Source organism: Lichenostomus cassidix, chromosome 1Aa, assembly GCF_008360975.1.
Source record: "Lichenostomus cassidix isolate B80296 chromosome 1Aa, HeHo_3.0, whole genome shotgun sequence".
NCBI lineage: Eukaryota > Metazoa > Chordata > Aves > Passeriformes > Meliphagidae > Lichenostomus > Lichenostomus cassidix.
This window is the reverse complement of record NC_139480.1, coordinates 13,183,987-13,211,920: the sequence shown is the minus strand read 5'-3', so window position 1 is coordinate 13,211,920 and position 27,934 is coordinate 13,183,987. Positions and strand designations below refer to the sequence as shown.

The following is a 27,934-nucleotide window of genomic DNA, read 5'->3' as shown; positions in this document are numbered from 1 at the left end:
TCTTAAAATGAGAGCTATTTTCTGGAGTTGTATGTTAGTGGAACTACAGGCTGCTCTTCAATTTGTAGGAATTGTTTAACTGTTTTGTGTATGTGGCCTTGGGCTAGACATTTTGTATGTTTGCACTTTGGTTTGAAAGTTTCTCATTCATATTTCCATATCCTGTTATCCATTAATATTTTTTCTCTTGTATATTTCTTTGGCATAAAGTCCTCTGACTGAAAAAACCCTACAGTTGAACACTTTAAGCAGTACCTTGATCTGTATGCCAACAAGAAAGAGAACTAAATCTGTTTCATTTGGAACTGTGTGAAGGAAAAAGATGATGTTATTGAAAGTCTATCTGAAAGTAACTTTTCAGAGAGTTGAGTTACACAAGAGGCAATATTCCTGAAAAGAGGCGCTGTTAGAGATGTAGGAGACAATACAGAAAAAGCTCAGAGAATTGGTGTAAGAATTATTTGTGTCTTTTAAGACAGTACATTTTAACAATGCATTTCCATTTAATATCCAGTCGTTGATTAAGAATGAGCAGACACTTTCCATCTTGGGTGAGAGGAGAGTTAAATTAAAAGATGTTCTTGGCCTTGGCTCTAGTTATATGATGAAGTGCAGATCAATGAAATACTTTGCATTTTGTAAAATTATGTAGTTGAGATTAAAGATTTTATTTTTCTCAATGTTTATTTGCTCATTTACTCACAGTTTTCCCTACTTTAAAAATTAGTCATTGTCTGAGAAATATTTTTCTGATAATACTATCTTTATTGTTAAATTATTCAAATAATAATAATAATAGTGTTATTAAAGAGCTGGGCTAGAAAGCTGTGACATTTTAGTTTTTATAAGACTTTCTTTAACCCTTGATAACTTATGTTCTTAATCAAAAAAGCAGGATTTCTATGAAGATTGTCACACACTGCTTCTAAAACACACTGCAAGTTATCTTATTCGTTGCTTGTTCTATTGTAATAGTGAGGTCCCAGCCAAAATGAAGGGCCCCATTGTGGTCCCAGAGTATGGACAAATAGTAAGAGAATACTGAAAGGCTGCAATCTAAACAGGCAGGGCAGACAAAGAGCATATTATACTGATTTTAGAGATGGGATACTGAGGCACAGAAAAATCTAATCAGGGTCATGGAAGAATGTTGTTTGGGAGCCAGGAATTAAGCGAGCTCTCTCCTTCAGTCCAGTTGTACTGCCTTAGACTAGAGTCGCTCTTCTGCAGAAGATAATACAGCTTTGCAGGCGAGTGTGTGAGTGCCAGTTGTGTCTTGCTGAGTGTTTGTGAAGGAAACACCAGTTGGAAGATTAAAGTCTGTTTCATGGCAGTCTGCACAGAAGAAATAAGAATGAAGGGGGTTTTTGGCCATGAGATTTTTCTCCATAGGACTGTTTCACTGCATAGATAACTTTTTCTTAGTGTGCATTGACAAGAAAATGAAAGAAAAAAACCAATTATCCTTGTACTGTTTCATTACTAGCACTCCAAATGTTGGAATTACTAAAAGTATTGCAAACTAATTTTATTTAAAACATTTCTGTCTTTTTGCTGCGAATTTGGTAGTCCCTAATATGGCTATTAGTAGTCCATAGTTTGAAGTATTCAACGTTTCCTTAAAAAAAAAAAGCTAAAAGAAAATGTCAATAAATGTCAGAGAAGTTATCTTCCTTTCAAACTTTATTTTTCAGATCACTAATATTTGTTCACTTAATGTAAGATCATTGAATCCATGAGGGAAAGGGGTGAAAAATAAGGAAAAACCGCTTTAAAACTCTCTCTGACTTACTCTAAAGATGATGTGTAGGTACTGTTGATGAGGTACTGTTGTGTAGTTTACAGATGGGTTATTAAATTACTTTGTTTCCATTTCAATCAGTATTTGATATCTTTAGATCTTCATCTTACTGCTTGTGCAGGACCAGTATGTTCATGATGTTTCCATACCTGTTTAGTTTATTTGGCTATTTATCAGAAAGTTTAACCATTTTCATGCAGAAAAATGAAAAGCTGAGACACTGTATTTCTATGAGTTATTGTAGTTAACTTGCAGGTGACATCTCTTCCTGTGTTCAGGATGTATTTTCCCAGCACAGAAGCTGTCAGAGTTCACCTGCTGCAGAAAGTATGTATGTGGTGCAACCCTCTAACTGTTGCTAAAGGTCAAACATCGAATTCCAGAGAGTTGTACATCAATCTGAGCTGAAATTTAGTGCCGTCATCCATGAAGGGTACTACTTGTGCTGACAAGTCTCATTTGCAGTGAGATTTCTCTTGATACATGTTTGAGAAAGAAAGAATTGTTCTGTTGCTATATGGTGGTTTGTGGAGACTGCCTAGTCAAGGTGCATGACATTCACTTTGAATTACGAGAGAAATGAAGATGATTTCCAGCCGGTCCTCCCCTTATGTCTGCCTGTGGGATGTTAAGAAATCAGAATTCTGATGTAGAGACTGATGATTTTCCTGCACATTCCCTGTCCTTTGTATGCACACCTGTGTGCAGCCATGCTTGCTCTCTGAGGTTTTTGATAGTGATACATGTGAGATCTAAGAGAAATCCACTGTATCTGCAGTTAGAAAGTCTCTGATCAGGTCTTTACCGTGCTTTCCATGCTCAGGAGTCTGGGGATAGTTATGCTATTTATTCTACAGATGGGATCTCACCTCTTCTGGATACGGAGTACATAGTCTGGATCCTTATAAATAATGTGTCTTTTTTTTCCTTATCCTCAGTAATTTAATTTTTGATGTCATTTGATAATACTATTGATGTCCTGAAGATTTCCAGACACAAGCAAGATGAAATTTGTGGCTGGAGGTGATATCTGTAATTGGACTAAGCGTAGCTGGTAGGGAAAATAGAGATATTTGGTGGCACACTTCTCCTTAAATCTCAAAATCCAGATCTAAATGTTAACCTGTTGGTGTGTTTGGAGATACTGTTTACATTTACATGACTCTTTTAGCTTGCTTTTGAACACATTAAAAGCCTATTTCTTCCTTGTATTGTGCTCACCTAGATTTTTGAGGCATATTTTGTAACTGATTTGAGGAAAAATTGGTTTTGTTTGGGTTGGTTTCTTTTTTTCATTTGCTTGTGGTTTTGGATCTTAATGTGCTTAACTAGTATCTGTTTTACAATGTAGCAGGATTTTCTTCTGGGTATTGACTTTGTACAATTTTATGATATAAACTTCATAAGTATTTGCTCTAATTTATGAAATATGTTGTTATATGTAAAATAGCAGGCAATTCAAAATCCAAGTTCATGAGGAAGAAGCTCCTTTAGATAATTCTCCTGAAGTACAATCTAATAATTAAAGAAAAATGTAAGAACAGTTAACAATTTTGTAGATGTTACTGGAGTTGTTACAATTACCTCATGTTTGTATAATTACACTTACCTTACTGAAAACTAGATACTGTGTAATTGACTGATGTCCATTTCAGTTACAAATGTGGGGTTTATTGCCTTTCACCCAGCTAGACTGTATTTTGTCTAACTTTGCAGCCTTGTTCCACTCTCCAAATTCTTCCATGCAGACTTGCTAGAGAGAAGGGTCAGTGCAGAGCATTGCCAAGTTGGTGAATGGGCTGTCTTTGCTCTAGTTGGTCCTTTCCAGTGCCATCCCCTGTCACTCCAGCCGTGGGCTGCAGTGTCCAAATGCAAATGTATGCTAATATTTATTAATATATTTTAGCAACTTTTATCGTTGTATTTGCCCTGAGTTGAAACTCTGATAATAATAAAAGTAAAAAGGAAATGTTAACCAAATTTCTCATCGTCATCGAAACAGATCTCAGTGGTTTATAATCTCTTCTCTTAAATGTACATTGGTTTCTGAGTACCTGCACCCTTCATGTCTGAAATGGGGATGCTCTTTAACTGAAGGGCAGGCAGAAAAGCGACTGTGTTCAGAAACTGGTGAGGTAGAAGTTACCCTGTCTGGTTACATTGCACAAAATAATTGAAAAGTTAAATGGCAAAATGGGAATCTGGTTTTAAAGATTAGTTCAGTAATCTGAAGTGTTAGAAACATAAGGAATTATGTGAAAGGAGATGTTACACTTGTAGTGGTTGGACCCTAGCTGGAGGCTGGTACTCACCAAAGCCATTCTATCACTACCCTCCTCAGCTGGGCAGGGGAGAGAAAATATAACCAAAGGCTCACAGGTTGAGATAAGGGCAGGGAGAGGTCACTCACCAATTACCATCACAGTCAAAATAGACTTGACTTAGGGAAATTAGTTGAATTTATTGACAGTCAAAATCAGCAGGACAGGGGGAAGTAAAACAATTCTTAGCAGCACCTTCCCTCCACTCCTCCCTACTTCCCAGGCTTAACTTTATTCCTGATTCCCTACCTCCTCTCTGCCAGCAGCACAGGGAGAGAAGGAATGGTGATGATGGTCAGTTCATCACATGTTGCTTCTGCTACTGCTTCTTCCTCAGGAGAGGAGTCCTTCCCCTGGCTCAGTGTAGGGTCCTTCCCATTGGAGACAAGTTCTCCATGATCTCCATCTCGAGTTCTTCCCACAGGAAGCAGTTCTTCATGAACTTCTCCAGTGTGGGTCCCTTTCCACAGGGTTTCCAAGGTGCAGTCCTTCAAGAACAGAATACTCTAGTGTGGGTCCCTCAGGGAGACACAAGTCCAGCCAGCAAACCTGCTTTGGCATAGGTTCCTCTATCCATGTAGCCACAGATCCTGCCAGGAGCCTGTTGCAGCACAGGGTTTCCATGGGGTGACAGCCTCCTTTGGGCATCCACCCGCTCCAGTGTGGGGTCCTCCATGGGCTGTAGGTGGATCTCTGCGCCCCTCTGGACCTCCATGGTGAGACAGGTTAGTCTTCAACATAGGCTTCAGGGGAATCTCAGCTGCAGTGCCTGGAGCACCTCCTCCCTTTCCTTCACTGACCCTGATATCTGCAGGACTGTTTCTCTCACATACTCTCTACACCTCAATTCTCTGTCCACAATTACTTCTGCACTGTAGTTTTTTTGTTTGTTTGTTTTTGCTTCTTAAATATGTTATTAGAGAGGTGTTAATATGCTGATGGGCACGGCCGTGACCAGTGGCAGGTCTGCCTTGGAGTTGGCCGGCATTGGCTCTGTTGGACATGGGGGAAGCTTTTGGCAGCTTCTCGAAGAAGTCACCTCTATAGCTCCTCCCACTACCAAAACCTTGCCACACAAGCACGGTACAATGTTTCTGAATCTTTTTATTTGTTACAAATTAATAAAAGTGTTTACTGCTACTTCTAACTGAGAGGCAAGTAGCCTTAGTTTTACAAAGCTTCTTTTTGAGCCAAGTGTCTTCCTTTAATATTGCACAGATACCTGTGTGACAGATTTCAGCGTAATCTTGAGAGGCACCAGCGCTCCACTGCAGTTTGAGCTGTCTTAGTCCTGTTGGTCCTCTTTCTGTCCAGTTCTGGGCTCTGCATTTCATTCCCCTCACACTGGTGGTAGCATTCATGGGGTTCTGCAGCAGGGCAGCTTATAGAATGAAACAATAAGAAAATAATTTCCTGTTGTGTTCTGTCCTTATTACTTTGCTCATGGTTGAGAGTTGGCTTGAATTTGTCTCCTTGTGTAATCAGTTAATTGATGGTACAAGCACAAGGGAGGGGGAGGAATATGAAGCTTGGAGTCCAAAAGGACCGTACTGGTGCCAAACTTTGATGAGTTTAAATTCTGAGTTATTCAGAGAGTGAAATAAAAATGCCATAAGCAGACCAGCTATCTTCTGCCTACTCCAGGAGCTAAGGGGCTCTGTGCCTTTATATAAAGAAATTTTTAAAAGTAGATTTTTCAAGGAGGAAGAACTTACATTAGGTGCTGTCTTATCCTCTAGGTGTCTTAAAACATGAAAAACTGAGATTTCTTGGTGTCATACATATACAGCATACTTTTTGACTTGTGAGTTTTGGCTTTTCTAGTATTCTCTTGATATGTTAACCTGGTAGCCTAGGCAATTCTGGTCATATGTTGCTGAATTACTTTAGACTGGGATGGCAAATATTCTACATAAATTACATAAAAGTCTTCAGAATTTTGGAAGAAAAACATTGCCACATTTTCCCATGCTTATTTCATTTTTCTCTATTTTGATATGTAGTGTCTTCTGCAAAATAATAATGTCAGTGTTGCATAGCTTACTTTATAATCCCTTCCAGACAAGGGTTGTTGCAAAAGATATGCAGATATGGTTAATCCACAATATTTGTTTAGATCACTAGTTCCTGATTATGAACTTTTGTTTTTTCTGTTGTTATTTATGGATCTTTCGGAATGGAAGGAACAGTTTCCATCTTCAGTACCATTTCATAATACCTCGATAAAGCAGTGGAGTACAAAGTCTTTCTGTGTCTCTAGAGTAGTATTTATTGTATACACTATAATTAATGAACTATTTCCAGCATTCTCTAGGATTGCCACTGTCCTCATGGTTGCTCTAACCTGGGAGGCAGCATACCAGTGGACCATACTGGACTGGTTTAAATGTGTCATGACCTTGACTCTTTACCACACAGACACTTAAGTCTATTTGCTGCTTTTTCCACTTTTTTTTTTCTTTTATTTATTATTGCAGTTGCTGAGAAGGCCAGTATTTCTGTTTTCTTCTCATTGATTTTTCCTTCTCACTTGACTTTTAGCATGCAGAATCTTAAGTTTCTTGTATTAACACCTGAAGGGCATCAGTCAGGTGTTTGTGTTTGGACCTATGTTAGTTCTGTCATGAATATTTTAATTTTATTTTTTCCGCAATTTTATGATTACTTTAACCATGGCCTGCGTTTTTCCATCAGAAAAGAAATTAACTTGAGCGTTACTTTGTGGTTCTGACCCTGAAGTTAGTCACAATTTCAGCAGGGTCTTGGAGTAAATGATATCCAGCAATCTCTTTCAGCTTAAATCATTCTGTGATTAATTTGCAGCTGTGACTGACATTTTCAGGGCTAAAATGCAATTTATACTGTTGAACTAATTACTGAAGTGACTTACTGATTTTTGTGTAAGAAAGGAAAACTGCACTCGGGGGAGAATAAGCTCATGTTAAATGGAAAGAGTGTAACATTTATTTCTATGATAAGGCTAACCTGTCTATGTGAGCATGTTTAACTGCTGTCTGAATAATGCCCTGAAGATTGTCTTTTTATTGTTTCAGTTTCAAGTTTCAATTCACCATTCAAATTACTTCATTTTTAAAGTAATCTCAAATGCAGAAGTAATCTACTGCACTGAGAAATTTTGTGCATTCCTCTGATTCTTGAATGATGTACAGCTTTGTCACTTCTGTGGAACAAGAGGGAAATACTGGGCACATTTCTAGGCATAGAGTTTAAAAATCTGTAGCTCCAGGAGCTGGAGGAACCACATATATTTGGTTTTTTCCATTGCCATTTTTGCCATTGCTTTTTTTTAAATTATATTTTTAGGGTTGTTTGGGGTTGTTTTTAGCTTTTATTTGTTAATTTTAAACCATTGTTTCTTGAATACTCTTTCTCTTTCCCCTCCTCCCTCCCCTTCTCTCTCGGCACATAAACATCACTAATACTTTTCAAAGCAAGCTTTGTGGGTATATTTAGTGGAGCAACAGATATATATGTGAATATTTAAAGTGTGTATAATTTATAGCAAAAGATCATCATTAAAAACTTGATTTCCCACACAATACTGTGAGGTCTTACTGTTTGACAACCTTAATTCTGCAGTGGAAGAATGTTTTAGATTATTTCTAGCTTGTGTTTTATTATACAGTGGGATGTAAATGATTATGAATGATATAATAATAGAGAAGGAATTTCATATAAGTCATCTGCCTTTGATTGCTACTAAAAATAATTCCTTTCTGTATGTTATTGGAGAAGATAAAAAGTCGTATCTGACACCTGCATTTTTGTATTTGTGCCACAATTTGCAGAAGCAATATTTTCTATTGTTTCTGTGGTATTTGTGTTTTTAATGCACATTTCACAAAGTTGGTGTCTTACAAAACTATGTCATACAGCTACAGCTCTCTTTTCACTTGCAAATGGTTGTAATGTAAAACCTACAGGTAGAAGTTGTATTTATTTTTCAAGTGCCATAGCAAAGTATACACGAAGTAGTATTTTGTTTAAGATTTTAATCTATGGAAACAATATTTCTAACAGTCAGCATTCACTGTCTCAGATTTGCACCTGTATAGAATATTTTCCCATGATATATGGGCCGCTTTTGCAACCTGTTAGTTCAGTAGCTCATTTTCAAGAAGGCTTTTGTCATTGTATGGTATCAACAGGCACAGCAGTGTCAGTTGTGTTTCATTCTGAGGGGATGGAGATTCAGTACTGCAAGGAGTGAGGTATGTGTGGATGGCCTTTCTGAAAAGTGTGTGGGTACTGAAAAATAAGTTACCACTTCTTTTTGCCATCAAGAGTCTACTTTGAATCTGCTGGAAGTATCTTCCAGTAAAATGAGGGAATTGTGATGGGGACTGTGGAGTGCTTTTACCTTGCAGAAGGGCAGGACAGCCCTTTCTGTCTCAGATTTTTGGCTTTCTATTGACACATAGGGAGCAAGCAGGTCACCATGCCAATAAGCAGTGAGTCAGGCACACCGTGGTCACTTGGTTTCACTTTTACTGGGTAGGCATTTTTTGGTAGAAAATAAATACCCCTTGCAGTTGTTTTTCTGTCCCTCCTTGTTCTTTTTGTACCTTGATAATTATTTCAGTACCATTTGATAGTCACTCACCTTATTCCATGATCATTGCCTGTCTTTTTCAGTGGTCTTGCCTCTTTCCATGAAGGTGTATTTCCTGACCTAACTTTAGGGACATGTTCCCCAAAATTAATCTTTTCTGAAAAGTTATCACCATTGCTTCTGACTAAGCAGCAGGGAGATGTGATTATTGCCTTAGAAGACAGTTTTTTCTTTGGAGAGGCCATTGTCTTTTTTGTTGCACACAGAAGGTCTAAATTGTCAAATGGCTGCAATGTGATCTAAGAATGATACCAGTGTCCAGAATAACTGTTCAGTCTTGGTTGCTTTGACTAGGACATGGTAGCATTGAACTGTTCTTATTAAAAACAGAAAAACAAGTATGAAAAGATATATAGCTGTTTATATTTTCCCCTTTCTTTTTAATTTCAAATGTTCCTTGCTTTATTCATTGTAAATTCTCTGATCTGGATTGCATTTGTAATATTATTGCATCTAATAATCCACATTTGGAATTTGTAGCGAGACAATATTAATACATGGTTCAATTTCAATTAAAAAGTAGTTTATATATCGTGTGTGCTTACAAATTATGAGTTTAATAATGAAAACAGATTTGTGCCATTCTTGTTAAAATGAATGAACTAAGAGAGGTAGTTGAACCTGCTTGGACTTAATGGATTTTCTTCTCTTAAAAACTCCTGCATAGTGAGAGTTTTAAGGAACCTTAAAGTCTGAAAGATAGTGTTTAATTTAAGCTTTTTATCTATTCTGATTCAATAATAACAGTATATTTGTGTGCTGTGATTCTTACTTTCAACCTGCAGTCTTGTGTCCTTGAGATTCTCAGATTATTTTAAATAGACTTTTGAGAGGGTGCTAATAACTTCAGTTCATATCAGAAAAATCACATTTACGGTGGACACTTGCACCTCCACTCACTTGGCTGTTTCTAGGCATCTGCAAAATGAGAAGCCTTCCAAAGTGCTGCTTCAGGATGTCACTTACTCTGCATCTGTGCATCCTTTTGATGCTGCGTGCCTTAGGTGCAGTGGTGTTTGCCAGGGTTGTGGAGTGAGCTCGCAGTTATGAGGGCTTTTCCTTCACTGCTCTGTCTCCTTGACAGTGGCTGGTGAAAAGGTAGATGGTTTTGTGATCCTGTGAATTAATCTGATTCCTTTTCCACCTATGTCCTTGAATGGTTTTTGCCAGTATTAATACCTTATTTTTTTTATAAGTTACTCCCTGCAGTCAGAAATCATAAAAATTCAGACTCAGACCCAGCCAAACTTTAGATGCCTCAGAGCTGGACATGTTTTAAAGATTAGGATAGAGACCTGTGAAGGTTAAATGAAATTAAGGAATTAAAACTGGAAAAAAGTAAATTTTGTGTTTGTGAAGGGCAAAATCTGTATGCTTTCATAAGAAGATTATCACTGTACCTTTCAAACAATAGAAAAAGATATTTTTAGATGTTTTAACCATTTTCAAAATATTTCATAACTGTAATTAAATGCATTTTCTTGAGCTGAGACTTCGTGTCACATCATACCCAGAGAAATATTCTTTCTGTGGAACTTACAGTGCTGTTACTGAAAATCTGTAGGTTCTGATCAAAACTATCCAGCTAAGAATTGGCAATGTAAAGTAATTTTTAAGATCACTAGCTTATCATATTAAAACAATAAATATAATAAAGAGGCCTGGTTTGGTGCCTACTTAGGGTTTTGTTTATTTTTTTTTACCAGTAAGGAAGATTTGATTTAACCTAGCTTTGCACTTTTGGCTTCACCAATACTAACACTAATTACACCACAGGAGTTTATACCTCACCGCTGGCATTCTTTCAAACTTAGGCTGAATGTGTTGATTGCATATATCTGACTGTACTGCATTTAAAGGCTTGCTTACTGCAAGACCAGCACTGCAAAGGTATCATGTCTGGTTAACCTTTCAGCTGGATTTCATAGCTTGGTACAAGCAGTCACAAAGAGGGTTTTGGTTTTCAGTGGATAAAGGGATAACATTATATCATACTATGAAATACCTGCAGGTTGGTGGGGCTGGTTTGTGCCCAAGAATTCTTGAATGAGCCTCTTTGGAGCTACTTGTGGCCCTGCCTATATTAGTGTGAGAACAATGTCCCATTCCTCTGGGCTTTTTGGGAGCTGAAGACACATGATGTAAACATTTCATCATGCCAAGTACTGCCATCATAAGCAGTGATGTTACCTACAGTGCCAGAGGCCAGGGCAGAATTACTTACGGAAGTAGATCTAGGGCCAAAATAATTGCTTTGGTTAAGAACTAGTGGAATAAGGTACCTGCTTGAGTCAGTTTTTGAAAGAAATTACTAGCTTTTTAGAAATACGTAACTTACTGGAGAAGTAGGATTTAGTTGTTGATGTTTATCAGTCACAACTGCTGTTGTACGTATTTGTCCTGTCAGTATTCCTCCTGTTTAAAAGGCACCAGGTTAATAACTCAGTCTGCACTTGCAGGTTCTGTAATAGATTTCAGATGCTGCTGAATAACCCTGAAATGGGATTTTACAATATCTTTATAATCTGAGAGGTCGTGTGATCTGTGGGGCAAGTCCTTGGCATGGGGTTACTAATGCAGCAACACTTTCTTTAACGACACTGGGTATGGTGACATGATCCCACTGAAATGCATAAAAGTGACTGTCCCGTCCTCTGAACTGAGCTGTGGTGGATGAGTATGTGTGCTTGTTCTTAAGTTATAGCAGTGAAGAGTAGAACAGGCTACCTCACTTGTAATGTTAGAGTTCTGATGCCTTCAGTTAGTAATTTAAGCCCATTTTACTCTGTTTGTAATGGCTTAAGAATGCATGTATTGCATTATGTGTTTCAGATGAGAGGGACAAGTGCCTGTCATCATCTGACTGTACCTGTCTTTGGATTTCATTAAATTCTTCATGCCATCACCAAGAAATACCTCATTAACCAGCTTTGTCTTTTCCTACAGTACCTGTTGGGGACAAACAGCAGGGTGTTGGAACTAGGGAAGGGCATTTGCACAAAATCAGAAATTTCATATGGCATGGCGTTCCTGACTGTATTTTAAGCTGTAGGATCCTTGACTTTGGTTACTATAACTAGCTTTTAAGCAGAAGCCTTTCTCAAGCAACTTGTAGTCAAGCTTGGAATATTGTAATGTGGAGCATAACTTATGCAGTGTGTTTTCTGTATGGATCTTTAGGCAGAGATTTTTAAAAACGTATTTCTTTACTGTTTCAACAGTTGACCATTACAGAAATGCTTATTCCACTTTATTGGCCGTGAGTGTTAAGAGAAGGTGTTGCAGTCTGTGTTCTGACTCAGACTGAGGGATGAGGCTGCAGCATTAGTACAGGACCTTGAAACCCAAAAGAGGGGAAAAAAATCTCTTGAACATAGTAAGAAGCTCTTATGGAGCAATGTATACATTTGCTTTGTATAAATTAATATAGCAATAATGGCCCTACAGTATTTTCAATTATTTTTCTTAATACATATTTAAAGCATAATTTCTAATTCTTGTATATATTTTTAACTTTCCCACAGATATGCACTTATTTGGCCATTATCCAGCTCATGATGATTTCTATCTTGTAGTGTGCAATATCTGCAATCAGGTAGTCAAGCCACAGGTTTTCCAGTCACACTGCGGTAAGTGAATGTTTTCTTTCCTGAATTACAGTGCCAAACTGGCGTATGGCTCTCTTAAGAATCATTGCATACAATCATAACAGAGGCATTGCAAATAGACTTTTCTGGTTATCTTGTGTTCTTTCCACAGAAAATACTAGCAATGCCTTCAAATAAGCATATTTCCTGTAGAGGAAGTTAAATTAGTTGTTCTAGAAGCTGAGCTTTTCAAGTTGAACTTGTTACACTAAATTAACCTGTTACAACAAATAAATCCTGTTAGTTAGAGACTAGCTAGGCTAAAACTATTATGACCTAACATTGGATTGTCTTCTATCAAAGCTGCAAACTGAAGTCTATGATACTGATCTACATTAACTAGAAGTTGGATGTTATGGATTGTTTTCTGATGGGATTTATGCTTAACTGTACATAGGGTGTATTTTTATATTTATCATAAGGTTTAAGTTTTTACATAACTGGCATTTTGAGACACATTTCTTAAATTAACATTTTTCAAGAGAATCTTGAGAAGCAGCAGAAAAGTGCAGATATTCATTTCTCAATTAGTATGACAACAACAAGATGTTGATTTTTGTGTTGACTATTAGTAAGCAGAATTACTCCAGTTAGAAATTTTTTGTATTTTAACAAAGTACTTTCAATTATTTCTGAAAAACTTCATCCCAAGGTCTGGTTTATTTATTATTTATCTAGTGGTTTATTTGTTATTTGTCCAATGATTTGTTTCTGTGGTGATTTTTTTGTTGTTTTATTTTTTTCAATGCATACAAAGAGTTACTGGAATAGATGGCTTTTAATGAGGTTTAATAAAATTTAATTTAATCAAAATAATTTGAAGGTGATTGCATAATAATGAAAGGCAGCTATTATTGAGGATGGAATCAATTAAATACATTAAGAAAAAGAATAGTGCTGCAAGATTTTACTTGTTTAAATACAAGTAAACTTCACAAATCCTGTACCTCTTTTAGTCTTTTTGACATCAAATCAACTCAGTAATGGAAAAATGTAAGTGGGATGTACAGAAAAGTAGTTTATTTAGTATTACCAAAATAATGCCTTCTGTTTGTATGGACGGACTGCTAACAACCAACCAGGAGCAACTGCATTCTTGTCAAGAGGCAGTTCTAAGACTCAACACCAGATTTGACCTAGATTGAAATAATTGAGAAAAAATGGTAATAGTGAAATACAGTTTTTCTATCCAGCAAATGAGAAAAGATGTGATAGTATTTTCTAGGGTGACAAGAGCTGATTAATTTAGTGATGAGGGAAGGTGTTGATTTTAGTGTGTTAATGAGCCATCCTGCCATTATTTTTCAAAATTTGTTTCTTGCCCTTAGACTTATGGTTGCTTTCTGCCTAGCTTCAGGTATCTTACGATTCTTTCAGTGAATAACAGAAAAGCTTCTGTGCATGTGGTTGTTGGTACAGTGGGTGCATAAACACTGAACTTGTGCATCAATAAAATTTGCTTCAGGACAGAAGAACCTGTGGGAAGCCTTGCTGTAACCTTCCATAGCTGTGCTCTTTCCTGGGCACGAACCTGTTTTGGCAAGCAGTGTGAAAGCTTGTCCTGTTTTCATGTAGTAGGCATACAGAATGATGTTACTTCTAGGTGAGAGAATATTACTCCATGTTAGAAAATATTTTTGAGCTCTTTGTAAGTAATGAGTTGCCATCAGTGTTAGTGTAATGCATGTAAGCTACAAAGATCCCATGAGTTACTGTCTGGTTTTCTCTTTTCTCCATTACTCCATTATTTTTACTATTCCTTTTACTTCATGTTCATTATAGCAATCCTTTTACACTGGATGATTGAATGTTAAGCTCTGAATTGCTTGATTTAAGAGCTTAAGGCCAATAAAGACATGGAAAAAAATTAGACTGTGTTCAAAAAAACCCAGAGAATACTGAAAATAATTGACCAAAGGTCTTGAAGATTGTACTTAATCTAGTCAGACTTGTTTCAGGAAAGGTGTACTGGAATATTGCTGAAAGGCCTGTGAAAGAGCTTTAAATGTATCAATAAATTATTTTATTTTAAGGAAGAAACAGTAAAGGCAATGTATAAAAACATAAAAGAAGTTTTAGACTGTAGAAGGATTCTTGGAGGTTTTGAGAATTGTTGTAAAATAACTAATAATTTGTTTTCAAAAAATTATCTGTTGAAAGTACTCTATATTGTATATGTGAAATGCATCTACTAATTTATAGTTGTTTTCATAAGAAATGAGTAAGATTTAAAGAAGAGCTACACAGAGATGTTATTAATTGATCTGTAGTTGCAGTGTCTGGTTAGAAAATTATAAAAATCTCCCATTAGAAAACACATCAACCATGACCTGCTTGTGGTTGAATAATTTTTTGCTGCATGTGTTGTGGTTCCAATAGTCCATTGAGAAAGGTCTGGACAAAGCCTCATTTTAGACATTGATTCTGGCTGCACTGAGCTCTTCTGTGAAGCAGGAATATTTAACTTTCTGTTCTATTTCGAGTTTTGTCACCTTCAGACTCATTCATTTTGGTGGATCACTTTTTTTAATTAGAGGATGCAGCAGAATGCTTGAAATTCAGTGATGCTGGGCATGTCTGCCAGTAGACTTGGAGGTGTTTTAGACTATCTTATTTACTACAAAATGCATTATTATACATGTCTTGAATTGCAGCTTCAAAGTTGTAACACAGACAATGGAATGAGAAAGCATTAGAAGGCACTGCTGGTTTTTTGGCTCTTGTAGGTTGTATCATGGGGAGTCTTTATTGCTGCCGACAAGGACTTGTAGAGATCTATCCCAGAATCTCCCACAAAGTGTGGTTTGTTGCTAATATCCCTGGTAAGATCTAATCCATATCCTCTCAGTAAGAAATTAGGTCCATGCCAGACACATGCTTTATGTTTCTAGGTTCCCTGCATTGTAACTTGAAGGTCTTGGCTTTGCAGCAGCACTGGAATGCTTTAGTTTAGCAAAGGTTTTTGTAACACTTCTCTTGAGCCCTTGCTGGCATCTGCGTTTCTCTGGAGCGTAAGAAAACCCACTGTTTCATTTGCCTCTGATTTCAGACATGTGGCAGCCATCCTTGTTGATGGCTCTGGGAAGTTGAGAAGATTATAGAGGCAGATGTTGTTTAGCTTTTAAGGGTTTGTTTCCTGGAATATCAAGCAGAAAAAGAGAAAAATCTGGTTGTGGTTCAAGCTATTTTTAATGGCAAGCAGTGCATCATAGAACCTTAGGCAGTAGAAATCAGGAAGGTAAAAGAAGAGATTTGGCTAATTAGAGGACTGACTTGCTGGGCTTGAGAGCATATGTAGTGAACACAACGTAAAACTTGGTGTTGCAAGGTACGAGTTCTGTTCTAGCCCCTAAGTCAGGGAAATACTGAGCTATTTTTAAGGACAGTTTCACCTCCTTACATCTGCAGGATAAACATATCCATTTGTAAGGATTAAACCATTCATTTACATATGATGTAAGCCCACCTGAAAGAGACTTGCTGTTACAGGCTGCTGGATAAACCATGTAAATAAAATAATTTCTTGAGGTTGTTCAGTATTATTGTGCACTTAGAAAATAGTATATCATAATGTCATCAATAATAGGGTTGAAATAGTGGTGTTTGCTGCTGAAACCATTTATTTTGAGTAACTTTTGTAGTGGTCCAATATCTTGTGTTTACTTTTTTTTTAATGTGTGAACATGTAGTTGTATTTATTCCTCCACAAAGTAGTTTGAAATGAGAAGTCAGTCTGGATAGGCAGATTGTAGCATTCCTAAGTATACTTGGCATGTGAGGAATTCTAGTTTTGATTTTCAGAAAATTTGAATTCGTTCTCAAATGCCAAACTCAATGAAGATCACTTCTTGGAACATCAAAATATAGTACCATAGTACAATACTGAAGAACAATAATGTTCTTGCTGTTTGTTTAGGGCTTTTTCTCCATCTGTTTTCTAGGAGACTTCTAGCTTGGCAGTCTATGCTTAACTCTGTCCCTGTGACTTCTGTTAAATTCAGTTCTGTGTCATTGTTAAATACAGGCTAAGATGACACATGTACCATTTCCCAGGAAACATTTCCATTTTTCTTTGGCCCCAGAAAGATTAAAGCTTCATATTCTTATATTGCATTGTCCTTCACTAGACCAAAGAGCATCAGACACAGTTCTGCTTTGTTTTTTTGGTTGGGTTTTTTTTTAATGTTTTGTGCAGTAACAGTCTCATTAACTTTGGTCTTTACCAGTTAAAAGGAAAACGTCTTATAAAAGGTAGCTCTGGCAAAGTGAGGATCAAGCAGTGTACATTTAGAGAGCTTGTCAAGATGTCTTGACTTCTACTATGAGGAAACAAATTAATGATGGGAAAGTGTTAAAAAGAAGGAAAAAGTTAGGGGGGAAGAGGTGAATTAGTTAAATAATGCAGCTTGGTTGAACAATAATAGCAGTATAACCATCAAAGAAAGCTTCCACACATGCACTGGAACAGTTTCCAAAGCTGTGGATAGTATCTTAATGGATTGAATAGTTAAAATCCCCATTTGATGGAGTTGTAGCGTACCCAAGAAACCAATTTTGCTTCATCAAGGAGAAATGATCACAAAGACCTCTTTTTTTTTTTTTTTCTAATTTCTTTATAGGAGGCTCATTGATGTCTATCCTGCCTGTCTATGAGGTTCTTTTAACAGGTTTCAAATTAATTAGTAGAAATTCTTACTCCATAACAAAGAAAAATAAACTACACGTGGTTTTCATTACTTCTGAGTTACGAATCCTTGGGTTGGTATCTTCATGTCCTCATGAAAGTTGCAAAAGGATATTTCCTTTTTATCCTTCTGTTTTTGTATAAGTGTCATTTAAAAGGGAAAACAATCTAGAAGGTAATGGAGCACTGAAGAATATAAATAAATAATTTTCCCTTCTGTATCATAATTATTTTCCTGAGAGAGGTTATATATTTTGAATTACTCAGACTAGCTATTTTACATTGTGCTAGTTGTGTGTTACAATTTAATGAACCATGATTAAAGACAAGAAGGCTGAACTTACAGTATGAATAAGAATGATCTGCTTTTTTAACGCTAGCTGGAACATTACTAGTTGGCACCTTTTTTGCATAGGGATTTTGATACAGGTGTCAGTGTCACATTTGACAGATAATTCTGTTTTTATATTTTCAATTATTCAGTGCCTTCTTTTTTATTAAATACAGCTGTTTTGGGGTTTGTAATTGTTAATATTTTATCCCCTGCAGTTGACCTTTTATCAGAGGGAGCACTTTTGTGCCCTTCAAGGACAATGACATTTTGAGTGATTCTCCGTTACTGCAATTTTCTTTTTTCATAGCCTTGTCAAAACTTGTTATATGATATCATTATTGATTAAATAACTTTCTACTTGTCCCATGTTTAGGTTTCAGTGGATAAAAGAATTAAAATAATAAAAATTGGTCTCTTTGCTACAGCTTTGTTTTCAAAACGGAAACAGTAGCATCTAGACTGGCAAGATTCCAAGATTTTCTTTTGGTAGGAGTGGGGACAGATGGAAGATGGAATTGAATTTTTTATGTACCTTATATATACATTTTTATTTATGTGACTGCCTAGAATACACTGATTTTGTCTGAAACTTTAATTTCCATTGCTCTAAATCGGAAAACCCTTGTTTCCAGAAAAAAATTCAGTAGCTTTATGGTCCATCCATCAGAAATCTTGTTCTCAAGACAGAAGTTTAGCCAGTGGCATAAACCTCTGTCTTTTGTCAGTGATGAAAATCTGAGCTGTAGTTCCTGCAATGGTACATGTGAGTCTGTCATGTCCATGTCATTGCAAGATTTCCAAGCCAGGCACAATGGCAGATGCTGTGAAACTGGGGTCACCAGCCATCTTTTGCACTATTCCTGTAGAAGTTAAGTAGTACATTCCTGCATGGACCATCCAGGTCAAGTATTGCCCTTGAAGAGGCAAAACTAAACCAGCGCTCCTTTGAATTCATCTTTTTCCCTACATATTCTTGGAGTGACGTATTTTTAGACTGTCAGCAATTCTTGACACTCTAAATAGGTACAAAAATGCAAATTCTGCCTTTGTTTATTCTGTTACAAAATCTTACTTTGTTTATGGCGTAACTGCTGATAGTGTGGCCAGATGCAGAAAAGCACTTAGGTGCATAAAAGGCAATAAACTGACATTTTAATACTTGGTTCAAGTGACACAATAAAGAAAAATCCCTCATAGCTGCTTGTATGTGTGAGAGTGGTCACCTATGTATTGGCTACTGTGCTCATTCAGGACTGCAAACAGTCCTGGGCTTTTTTATATTTTCACTGAAAGATAGATTGACAAGACCATGTTCATTTAAGAAAAACAGCAACCAGATCCTATCTTCTCTGTACTTACTCGTCCAGGAAGAAAAAGATTTGGATTTAGTAACCTTACCACCCAGGAGCTATTCTCTCACCTTCCAACTTCTAAGAAAGGAAAATAGGCACTCATAACCCAGGCTAAAGCAAGACAGCACACGCTTTTTGTATCAGAGATGTATCAGACAAAGTGAGCCTGAATGTAGGCAGTAACACCCAGATCAAAGGGACGGACTGTGATGGGACTGAAAAATGTGCATCTGATGTTCAGAGCAACAGCAGTGTAATGTGTCTTCACCTTGCAGGTTGCTGAGACCTGCTCAAGGCTTAAGGAGTTTGTTGTGCTTTCTTTACTTAGTCTAGCACTAGAATTGGAGCCGTGTTCAGACTTACTGACCTGCTTTCTTGGAAACAAGTAGTACGCTATTGGATAGGGTTGACTTTTTTTGGTATTTTCTACTATCATCCTGTTGCTTAAATTGCTTTCTTTCTTGTTATTAATTCATTATCAGTGACAGAGCCTAAAACAGGGAAGTTCACATATAGAAATAGATATGATACATGAAGAGTTACAAGGTCAACAAGTAGTGTAAGTAGAAAGACGACAACTTCCCACAGATAACTTGGTCTTTGGTTCATGTGTCAATAATTGAAAATTTCTTCATTCAAAAGATTCTTTGAATGAGAAAGCAGGAACACTTCAGAGTGTTGATTCTCAAAGGACTGTACATTGGGGAGCAGTAAGTGTACAACAGGAGAAAACATTCAGCAGTGAAAAGAATGCCACACATGTATGCAGTTGCTATTCAGCATAATAAACCTACACACCCTCCCCCTATTTCTGGTCCTGTGTATGAAATTGAAGTCTGGAAGTGAAACATCAAGTAATTGTCTTTTACCTTGATGTCTTCTGTTAAGTTCTTTACAGTGCCTTGACTGTGCTGTAATTTTACAATGCTGCTCTTAAAGAAATCCACATAAGGAGATTGAAAGAGTAATAATGACACTGGGCTTTTCAGTGCATTGGAAGTCTTATTATTCTAGTTTACATGTAATTTCTATCATTATAAATTAGCTTATCTCTTTCACATCGTGTATTCATTGATAATATTTGATTTGTGAACCCTTTTGTATTTTTTTGCTTCAGATAAATGATGCAGTACATACTTTAACTGGGTGTTGTTGTCATGGCAGTGATGGGCGATACATATCACATGTAATTTCTTTCAGTCAAGATTTTAATAGAGTTGTAGTTTTAAATAGTAACCAATAAGGATTTCTTTTAAGGAGTGTCCATTAATGGAACTCAGCTGTTGAAGGTTGACTGTAGCATTAGGCTTAAGTTTAATCTCCTACATACTATAATTTACAGGGCTGTGTTCAGTGCATCAGTCTTCCGGCTGCTTCATTGGTGGAGGGATGGGGGTTGTGATAGTGGGAGAGGAGAGAAGTGTAGTGAAAATTTTCTGTCATAATCTGTAAAAACATGACAACATTGAAATTTGGAGTGTTTGGCTTGAAGTCTTCCATAGCATGTCTTACTGAATAAGGTGGATGATTTCCATCTTAGAGAAGGAATGTTTTTAAAAATAATTTAGAAAAGACTTCATGGTTCCATTCCTAGATAAAGTCCAAAACAGAATTAAGAGCTTTCTGAAGTCACCGTTTAGAAGTGTTTTGGTGAGTAAAAGATATGCAAGATCAAATTCCTTCTGATATCAAATTGTGGTGTACTCTAAAGAGAGAAAATTTGAAGTGGAACCTGAATTTGCCAAAGACCCAAATAAGAAGTCATTGTTTCTTCACTGCATCCAAAACTACAGGAGTGTTAAGAGCAAGTCTTTTCTCTCAGTTATCTCTTTGTACTTCTTGCATGTGATTAGACAAGGATGATGAGATTTTTTTTTAGTGTGGGGTGTGGCATTTTTTTGTGATAGTGTTTCACTTTGCATGTGCTACAGAAGGTAATTAACATTTTAATTAGCCACTACCAAGTATTATAAGTTCCATTTCAAGTCTGTAGAAGTCATATCTGCATATAGTCCTTCTACTGACCATGACTTTTTGTAGTTGTCTAAGTATTTTGGGTTTAGTTAATTTTCTGAAAGTTGCAATTTCTACTGTGTTATCATTTAGCATTTTCTTGCAGAGCATATTACAAGTTTAAGAATTTTTTACAGTCCCTATATTAATATTTTTTGTTAGCAGACTCGTGAAGTTGATTCTTGTCTGTTGACTATTGGGCTTTTCCTTGCATAAACAGCACTTTTTTGGGGTAGTGTCTTCTCTGGCAGCTGAACATCTCCCATGCCATGAGTCGTGATTGCTGAGCCTGCAAGTGAGGTGGCAGGTGGGGCTGGAGTTGTAACTCATCTTGGGTGTTCAAGGGCTTCCTTTAGAGCTGGAGAACTGGGCCTGGGAGGAGGCTGAATGACCCCAGAATATAGCTGTGGCCCTTACAGCTGCCTTGTTATGCTCACTGGTGAGTGGAAAGAAAACTAGAATGGCAGGTGATTAGGTTCTGGAAGTACTGCTTCTGAAAGGCTGAAGTGCTTCTATCCAGCAATGTTTATGTTGCTTTTTCTAACATCTACAGGCCACATGGGGTGCAGTGGGGAATACAAAAGTCCATTGGCATGCAGGCAGATGACAGGGTACTTATATGTCCTTGCTCATATATGTGCAATGGAGAACAATTAAATTAAATATTGGGCTGCATTTCAAGAACTTTATTTTTTTTTTCAAGGTGGAAATATTTATATTAAATGTCTTTTGTTAAGAAATAATTTTTTTTATTTCATGCTTAAAAGAACCCCCTTTATTTTTGTAGGGGGAAATCTCAGCTGTGATAAACTCACTAGTATAAGGTTTGCAAATTACTGTTGACACAGTTTTCAGTAGTAATATTTATCCTAGAATTTGTAAACCTGTTTAATATTTTTAAATATTTATTCTTGTTTATTTTAATATTATTTTTTCACCTAGTATGCAAACATGTTTGTCACAGCCCCATGTTTACAATCTATTGAGTCCTATTTATTTCATTGTAATAGTAGTACACAGCCTCTTGGTACCTGACTAGTGCCAAACCTATTCAAAACATTTTTATTTGTGGGCACAGACTACTGTACTTAAAGTTCTCATCATTTCAAATATATCTGAAGCTTCTTGTGTTTCCCATTTCATACCCATGTAGTGATTCATATAATTATTGTAATGGCTTATTGCTATTATCTTTAACTGGTGATATTAATATAATAATTGTCACATTAAAATGTAAAATATTGAATTAGGCCTTGTTCTAAAATGTATTTTATTACTAGAGGTGGGTTAGACACACTGTAGGCTTCTGCTTTCAAAATAACCTTCTTTGCATTCATTTAGATAGATTTAAAAAATTATATTATTAATGATACAGTGAATGAACACTTTAAAATATGTTATGCAAATGATGATGGACTGCTGGTTCACCTTATTGTGTGCATATTTTCATTATGATTAATTTTCAAATTCTTGATTTAGCTTCGTGCACCAAGACCTACTTAACCTATTGTTAAGATGCCTAAATGCAATTTAGAAAACTTGCCTCATTAACTTTTTATGTTTGTGAGATTAGTGATACTGTTAACTAGGAACATTTTCTTTGACTAGTGTTCTGGGAAATAACATATTTTTCCCCCCTCTTTTTTGGGCAGACTTCTTGTTTCTGTGAAATACTCTTTTTTCATGCCTAGCATCTGCTCTGCAACTAGTGAAGTCTAACCAATATCATACTTATATAAAATATCAAGCATTGGATGTGAGAAATGTGTTTAAGGCAAGCATTAATGTATCTTTATTTGATACTCTTGGTTTCAGTTTATTCCCTCTGTCATATAAGGTGTTCTTTTCATGAGTATGTCATCAATGTTGTGCTTTACTAATTTAGTAACTAGAAAATTTTGGGGTTTTTTGTTTAATTAGTGTAGGTTTTGGTTTTATGTTTGAGATTGGTGATTGAAAACCTATTTCATTTTTTGATTCAGTTGGTTAAGATTTACAGGGAGGAGTCTCTTTTCAGTGCCACTTCTACCAAAAAATATTGAAGCAGGAATACATCTGTGCAAGCTGAAACTTAGACCAGTAATTGGCCAACAATACTGTAAAGGTCTACATTGATTATAGGTGTTCCAGATGGATTTATCTCTTGTGTGATGGTGACAGGACTGCAGGAACTTTGGAGACCAGTGCATCCTTGTGTGTTCTTTAAGCTTTCTCAATCTTGTGATTGTGCATGTCCTAAGGTGTCTGAATACAAGTGTTTCTCATTCTCTGACTCTAGATAGCTGAGAACGGTAAGAAATGAGTGAAATTAATGCTTTTAAATCTGGCTAGGACAACAAAGGATTAGTTTGCAGTTTAAATAAATCTTTTTGTCACTGTCTAATACGAGATATATGTAGCAAGAATGCTGAAATGAGCAGTAAAAGTTTCCGCATTTTTGCATGGGCAGGAAAGGCATAGTCAGGACCAGACAGACAAGGCTGTGAAGAAGAGCACAGTGTAGAACTGCATGATTAGTTAGATGAGTAAAGAAGTGGTGCAGCAAAAGAGAAGACCTTGAAAAGAAAAGTCTGGTATTTGTCACTGTGCTGCTAAACAATTCTGTTGACACAGTGGGTTTTTTTGAACTTAATGGGAACTTGAAAGCTATGGGGTCCCATGGAAAGGATTCTTAAAACTTAGCTATATGCTGTGTGAAGAAATACCTCATTTTTTGGTTTGTTTTTGAACCAGTAAAAAATAATCATTTCCTGTCCACGTTCATAATAAATGTACGCCATAACCCTCCTCTGTCATCACTCATCCAGTTTGACAAGTCCAAATCGGTGTAATTGCCTCTTGTGGAAACTCCCAATGTCTTTCCCATGAGTTTTTATATATTGCCTAACTCTTCTAAACCATTTTTGAAGGGAGGGAAGTAGTGGCGTGATGTGCTGTATTCCTTGCTTAACATTAGGTTTGCCTTTGTGATCACCACAGATCATTGACATGATAATTTCATGGAACTGAGACAGGACCAGTGTTTTATTACTGTCTAATAATAATTGAAAGACCATCATTTTATAGGTAAAGTGAAGATTGTTTTCTTCCTCCATGTCTGTCACTTTACATTTCTCCGCATTGAATTTCATTTACTATTTTATTGCACTGGTTAGTATTAGGTCTTTCTGCAATCTGTTGATTTTCATCTTTAGCACTCTGAATAATTATATACCACCACCTTTTTTCAATCATTCCCGGATATGCTGAATAGTTTAGGCACTAATACAGACTCTTTCTGCATGCCGTTGCTAATTTTTTTCTTTGAAGACCATTTTTACCCTCTTTTCCTTGTCAGCAGTTCTGTAGCCTTTGGATGAGGGTTGGAACCCTCCATTCTGTCTCAACAACAGGTACCTTTACTTTAAGAAATGTGCGTACATGGCCTTGTTTCACTTACATGTTTAAGTAGACTGTGTCAGTTGGATTTCCCTTGTCCAAGCTAGTAGTTCAGTTGGAGATGGGTTTTCCGAGTCCTTTGGGGCATCTGGACCATAAAGATAATTTTTGTCATGACTAGAAACAAAGCAGAGTTTAATTTGTGCCTAAGTGTCTATATTTGTGTATGCATTTCTATATGTATTCACAAATAATTGCCTGACCTATCCATTCCACTCCAAAAGCAGTTGTAGCCTTAATTCTGTAATAATTACTAGGGAGTGGTTTATTGCCACTTCCTGGGTAGATGCAACTGGTAAAAAAATGGCTTTTTTTTCCATATAAGTTGCTGAAGAAGGAAACAGAGGTTTTTCACATTAAAAAAATGCCTTGAGCATAACTGATTTTTCTCTCATTTTCTTACCAGAATAATTTCCATGCCCATAGAGGTGAAGTGTTGCACTTGGCCTGAGGTAAAATCTCTTTTAAGAGACTGTAAAAAAAAAAAAAACCCAGAGGAAATTAAATTCTAAGTCTGCAAAATCATTTCTTTTCCTTTAGCCACTAGTGTAGTGATTAGAACAGTTAATGTGCAATGTGGGGCATTCTCCTTATACCTTTCTTCCCAAATCTGAGGGAAGTTGAATCAAGGGCACTTAAGCAGGCTACCTGGTGTTGATGGCTATTTGTTCTCCTTTCTATAAAGAAATGCTAATGAGAATTGGGGTATCTCATCTGCCAGGGTGTAGTGGAAAAATTCTGCTTACAAGGCTTTGCCTGCTTCTCCAGTTGCATGTTTTATATGGAAAAGGAATGCAAAGGATTGAGAGGAACAGAATTACCTGCAGACTGAGGGCTTCTACTACTGGAAAACGTAATTTCAGTCTACATTGATTTCTCCTTTCCTTTTGGTGTTTTTATTTTGCATAAAATAATAGCTGTTGAACAGAGTAAGAAGGGGAATTCATCCCTAACTTTGACAAGTAAGATGTTGGATACTTTGACAAGTAACCAATCTGTGGTTCAGGAAATGTGTGTGTAAAAGGTTGAAATTATTTCAGCAGGATGGAGAGAGAGCAACCTCTCAACACTGTTCACAAGGCTTTATCCTTGTTGTCAGAGCCCTTTCATAAAGAGGGGAAGATTTGGGTTCAGGCTGATGACAGAAAGGTGAGTGCTTTAATCAAGGAAGTCGCTATCTCCCTTTCACCAACTTTGTCCTGTTTAAAGACCTAGCACTAAATGGCTTTCTAATAAAAAAAAACATATTTAGAAATACTTATTATTCTGTCACAATTTTAGATATGAATGCACTCTCTGAACCAAGCCTAAGTAGCTGATTGTAAAGTAGAAATAAAGGCAGTTACAGAATTATCAGAGAATTGTATATTGATATTTGAGGGGGAAAAGCCATATAATATCAGCTGCTGTGTTTGCTGGTCCAGTGACAGCTATTGATGTGTTGTGAATATAAAGTTATTTTGAGGACAGTCAGAATGCTCAGGCAGCAGTTACCAGCACTGAGTTAGTTGACAAAGCTTGAGTGTTGTCTTATGATTCCATGATATTGTGGCTGCACAGAGCTATAGGCTATACATACACTGAGTTAAATATTCCCTATTATATGTTCCTGTGGCACGAAAATGCTACCAGTGTCCCTTAATATTCGCCTGTTGAGGTCAGAGTCTTTTTCTTGCAGAGGAGAAAGGGTTGGAGAGGTGGGTAAAAAACAAACCAAAACCAAAAACTAAAACCCTTTTATATTGTCTCCCAAAGCGGAAGAAGGAGGTTCATAAGGTTGTTACACACAATCCCAGTACCAGAGTTCACATGTCCTAGCTTGGAATCCTGGGAGTCATGAAAACTTCAACTGGTGTTTCTTGGACAGATGTGGGAAGAACTGGAGTATTTGGGGTTTTCTTCTCTTCTGTGTCCCAGATCCCTACTGCTCCATCAGCATTGTCTGGCAGACTGGAAATAAATGAACTTAAAATTAGCCTGTCTTTGCATTTGAAAAGGGACAAGAATGAAAAGTCAATGGCAATCCTGCAGCAAGGAACACACTTAGCAGGGTTTGGGGTTTTTTGTGGGAAAAGAGAGGCAGGTCAGGATATTTGCATATCCAGTCCATGTTACATTCACAGCTTTCACTCTAGTTTATTTTCATAAATTTGAGAAACAAAACCACATAGACTGGACTGCCATATCTCACAGACATTAGTAGTTTTGAGATCACTAGGGTGCTTATTCAGCCATACTCCAATTTAGGAGTTCTTAGAAACAGACAGTTGAAAAGATTTTTATCTTACAGTTAGCATGGGTCAAGAGAAGATACTTGCCTATGCATGCTCTGAGGTTGTTCCTCTTCGACACTTCGTGCCAATATTTATCCACGTGCTTTCCTGCCTTCCCATGGTGATTCTCTTAGTACTCAGTGAGTAGCTGGAGGGAGGCGTAAGGGAACAAAGCTGAATTGTTGCTTCTGCCCTAATTTGAGGATGCCCAGTCATCTTGAACCTGTGAGTGGCCTGTTCACACTCTGCGTGATGAAAAGTCAAAATACAAAGGCAGATTTTAGAAATGCAGGCAGGAAGGAGTGAATTGTCTTTCTTCTTTGCATGTTCAGATCTGTGTCAGTGAAACCTGGCAAAGTTGACTTCAGCCTCTTCTGCTTTGCTTTCATCCGCAGAGGGATTCAAGTTACTCTGTATCCCCTGTGCTAGGACAGTTTTATTTCCAGTTGCTTATCATGTAATGCAGTTATATGAAGGAATTACAAAGCTGTTGCTAGCATTTATACCAGAAGCACTCACTAAGAAGATAACTCCTGTTTAATTTTGTATTTTAACTTACAGGTTTGAAAGTGACAATTCTAGCAAGATAATATCGCTGAGATGAAACAAAATTCAAATAAATGATACATAGAGCTTCAAGCACCACCCTTTTAAAGGAATGCTATATAAACAAATACATTCCACTGAGCAATTAAATCCAACTAGTTTAATGCGAGACTTTAACTATTATTCATTGATGTTTCACTCCATAAATGCATTTTTATAAAACGGAAATATTTTCAGCTTTTAAACTTAGTTTAATGTCATTTTAGTAGAATTGCCTAATGTCCTGATTTTTTTTTTGTTTTGAACTTCGATGTTAAATGTAGGGTTAAACTGACCTTTTTTTTCTTCCCCAAAGCATACATACAACACAAAAAGAAAATACAGTGTAATTGTTTTCTTTAACACTAGAGGAAAGAATTATCTGTTGGAAAATACTGATTATTGGGAATAGTATACATGAATGCCAGATGACTCTCTGCAGTCAGAGTTGAATAATATCAACTGTTAAACAGGTAAAACAGGTGGTGTTTTTATGTGTGTATGATCTAACAAAACTGTCTTCTCTGCTGCAGCAGCACATCATACCTTCACTTTGCAGCCTTTCCTTCTTTAGCTTTGGCAGATTGCAAACTAGACTCCACTCAGATCTATCCAGACGGGATTTTGAGGGGTCCTCTGCTACTTTCATTTCTTGAAAAAGTATTGCAACCTTCATAGTTTCACTTAACATAATAATCTGAAACTTGTGTGTGTCTGTGTAAGAGTCAGATAGCTGCAGATCTAACCTGGACATTTTACTTCTATGAAGGAAATTAACGCATAAAGTGTGGCTTAGCATTATAAGGTGTACCTTTGGAGTTGCATGAGATGCCAAGGTACCATTTTATTTTCT

The 27,934-nt window shown here is 36.8% G+C and overlaps 1 protein-coding gene across 7 annotated transcripts in view; it reads left to right on the top strand.

Annotated features, from left to right (window-relative positions):
* The window catches only part of ATXN7L1 (ataxin 7 like 1), a 113,709-nt gene that overhangs the window by 26,160 nt on the left and 59,615 nt on the right, over positions 1-27,934 (top strand). For 6 of the 7 annotated variants that reach the window (XR_014846277.1, XM_085040695.1, XM_085040633.1 and 3 more), the window contains exon 3: positions 12,280-12,384. The exons of the other annotated variant lie outside the window; for it this stretch is intronic. Coding sequence is in view for 5 of the 6 variants with exons in the window: in XM_085040695.1 (XP_084896821.1) it covers positions 12,280-12,384 (105 nt within the window). In the remaining variant the exon portion in view is untranslated. The remainder of the gene's footprint in view (positions 1-12,279; positions 12,385-27,934) is intronic. 7 annotated transcript variants of the gene reach the window in all.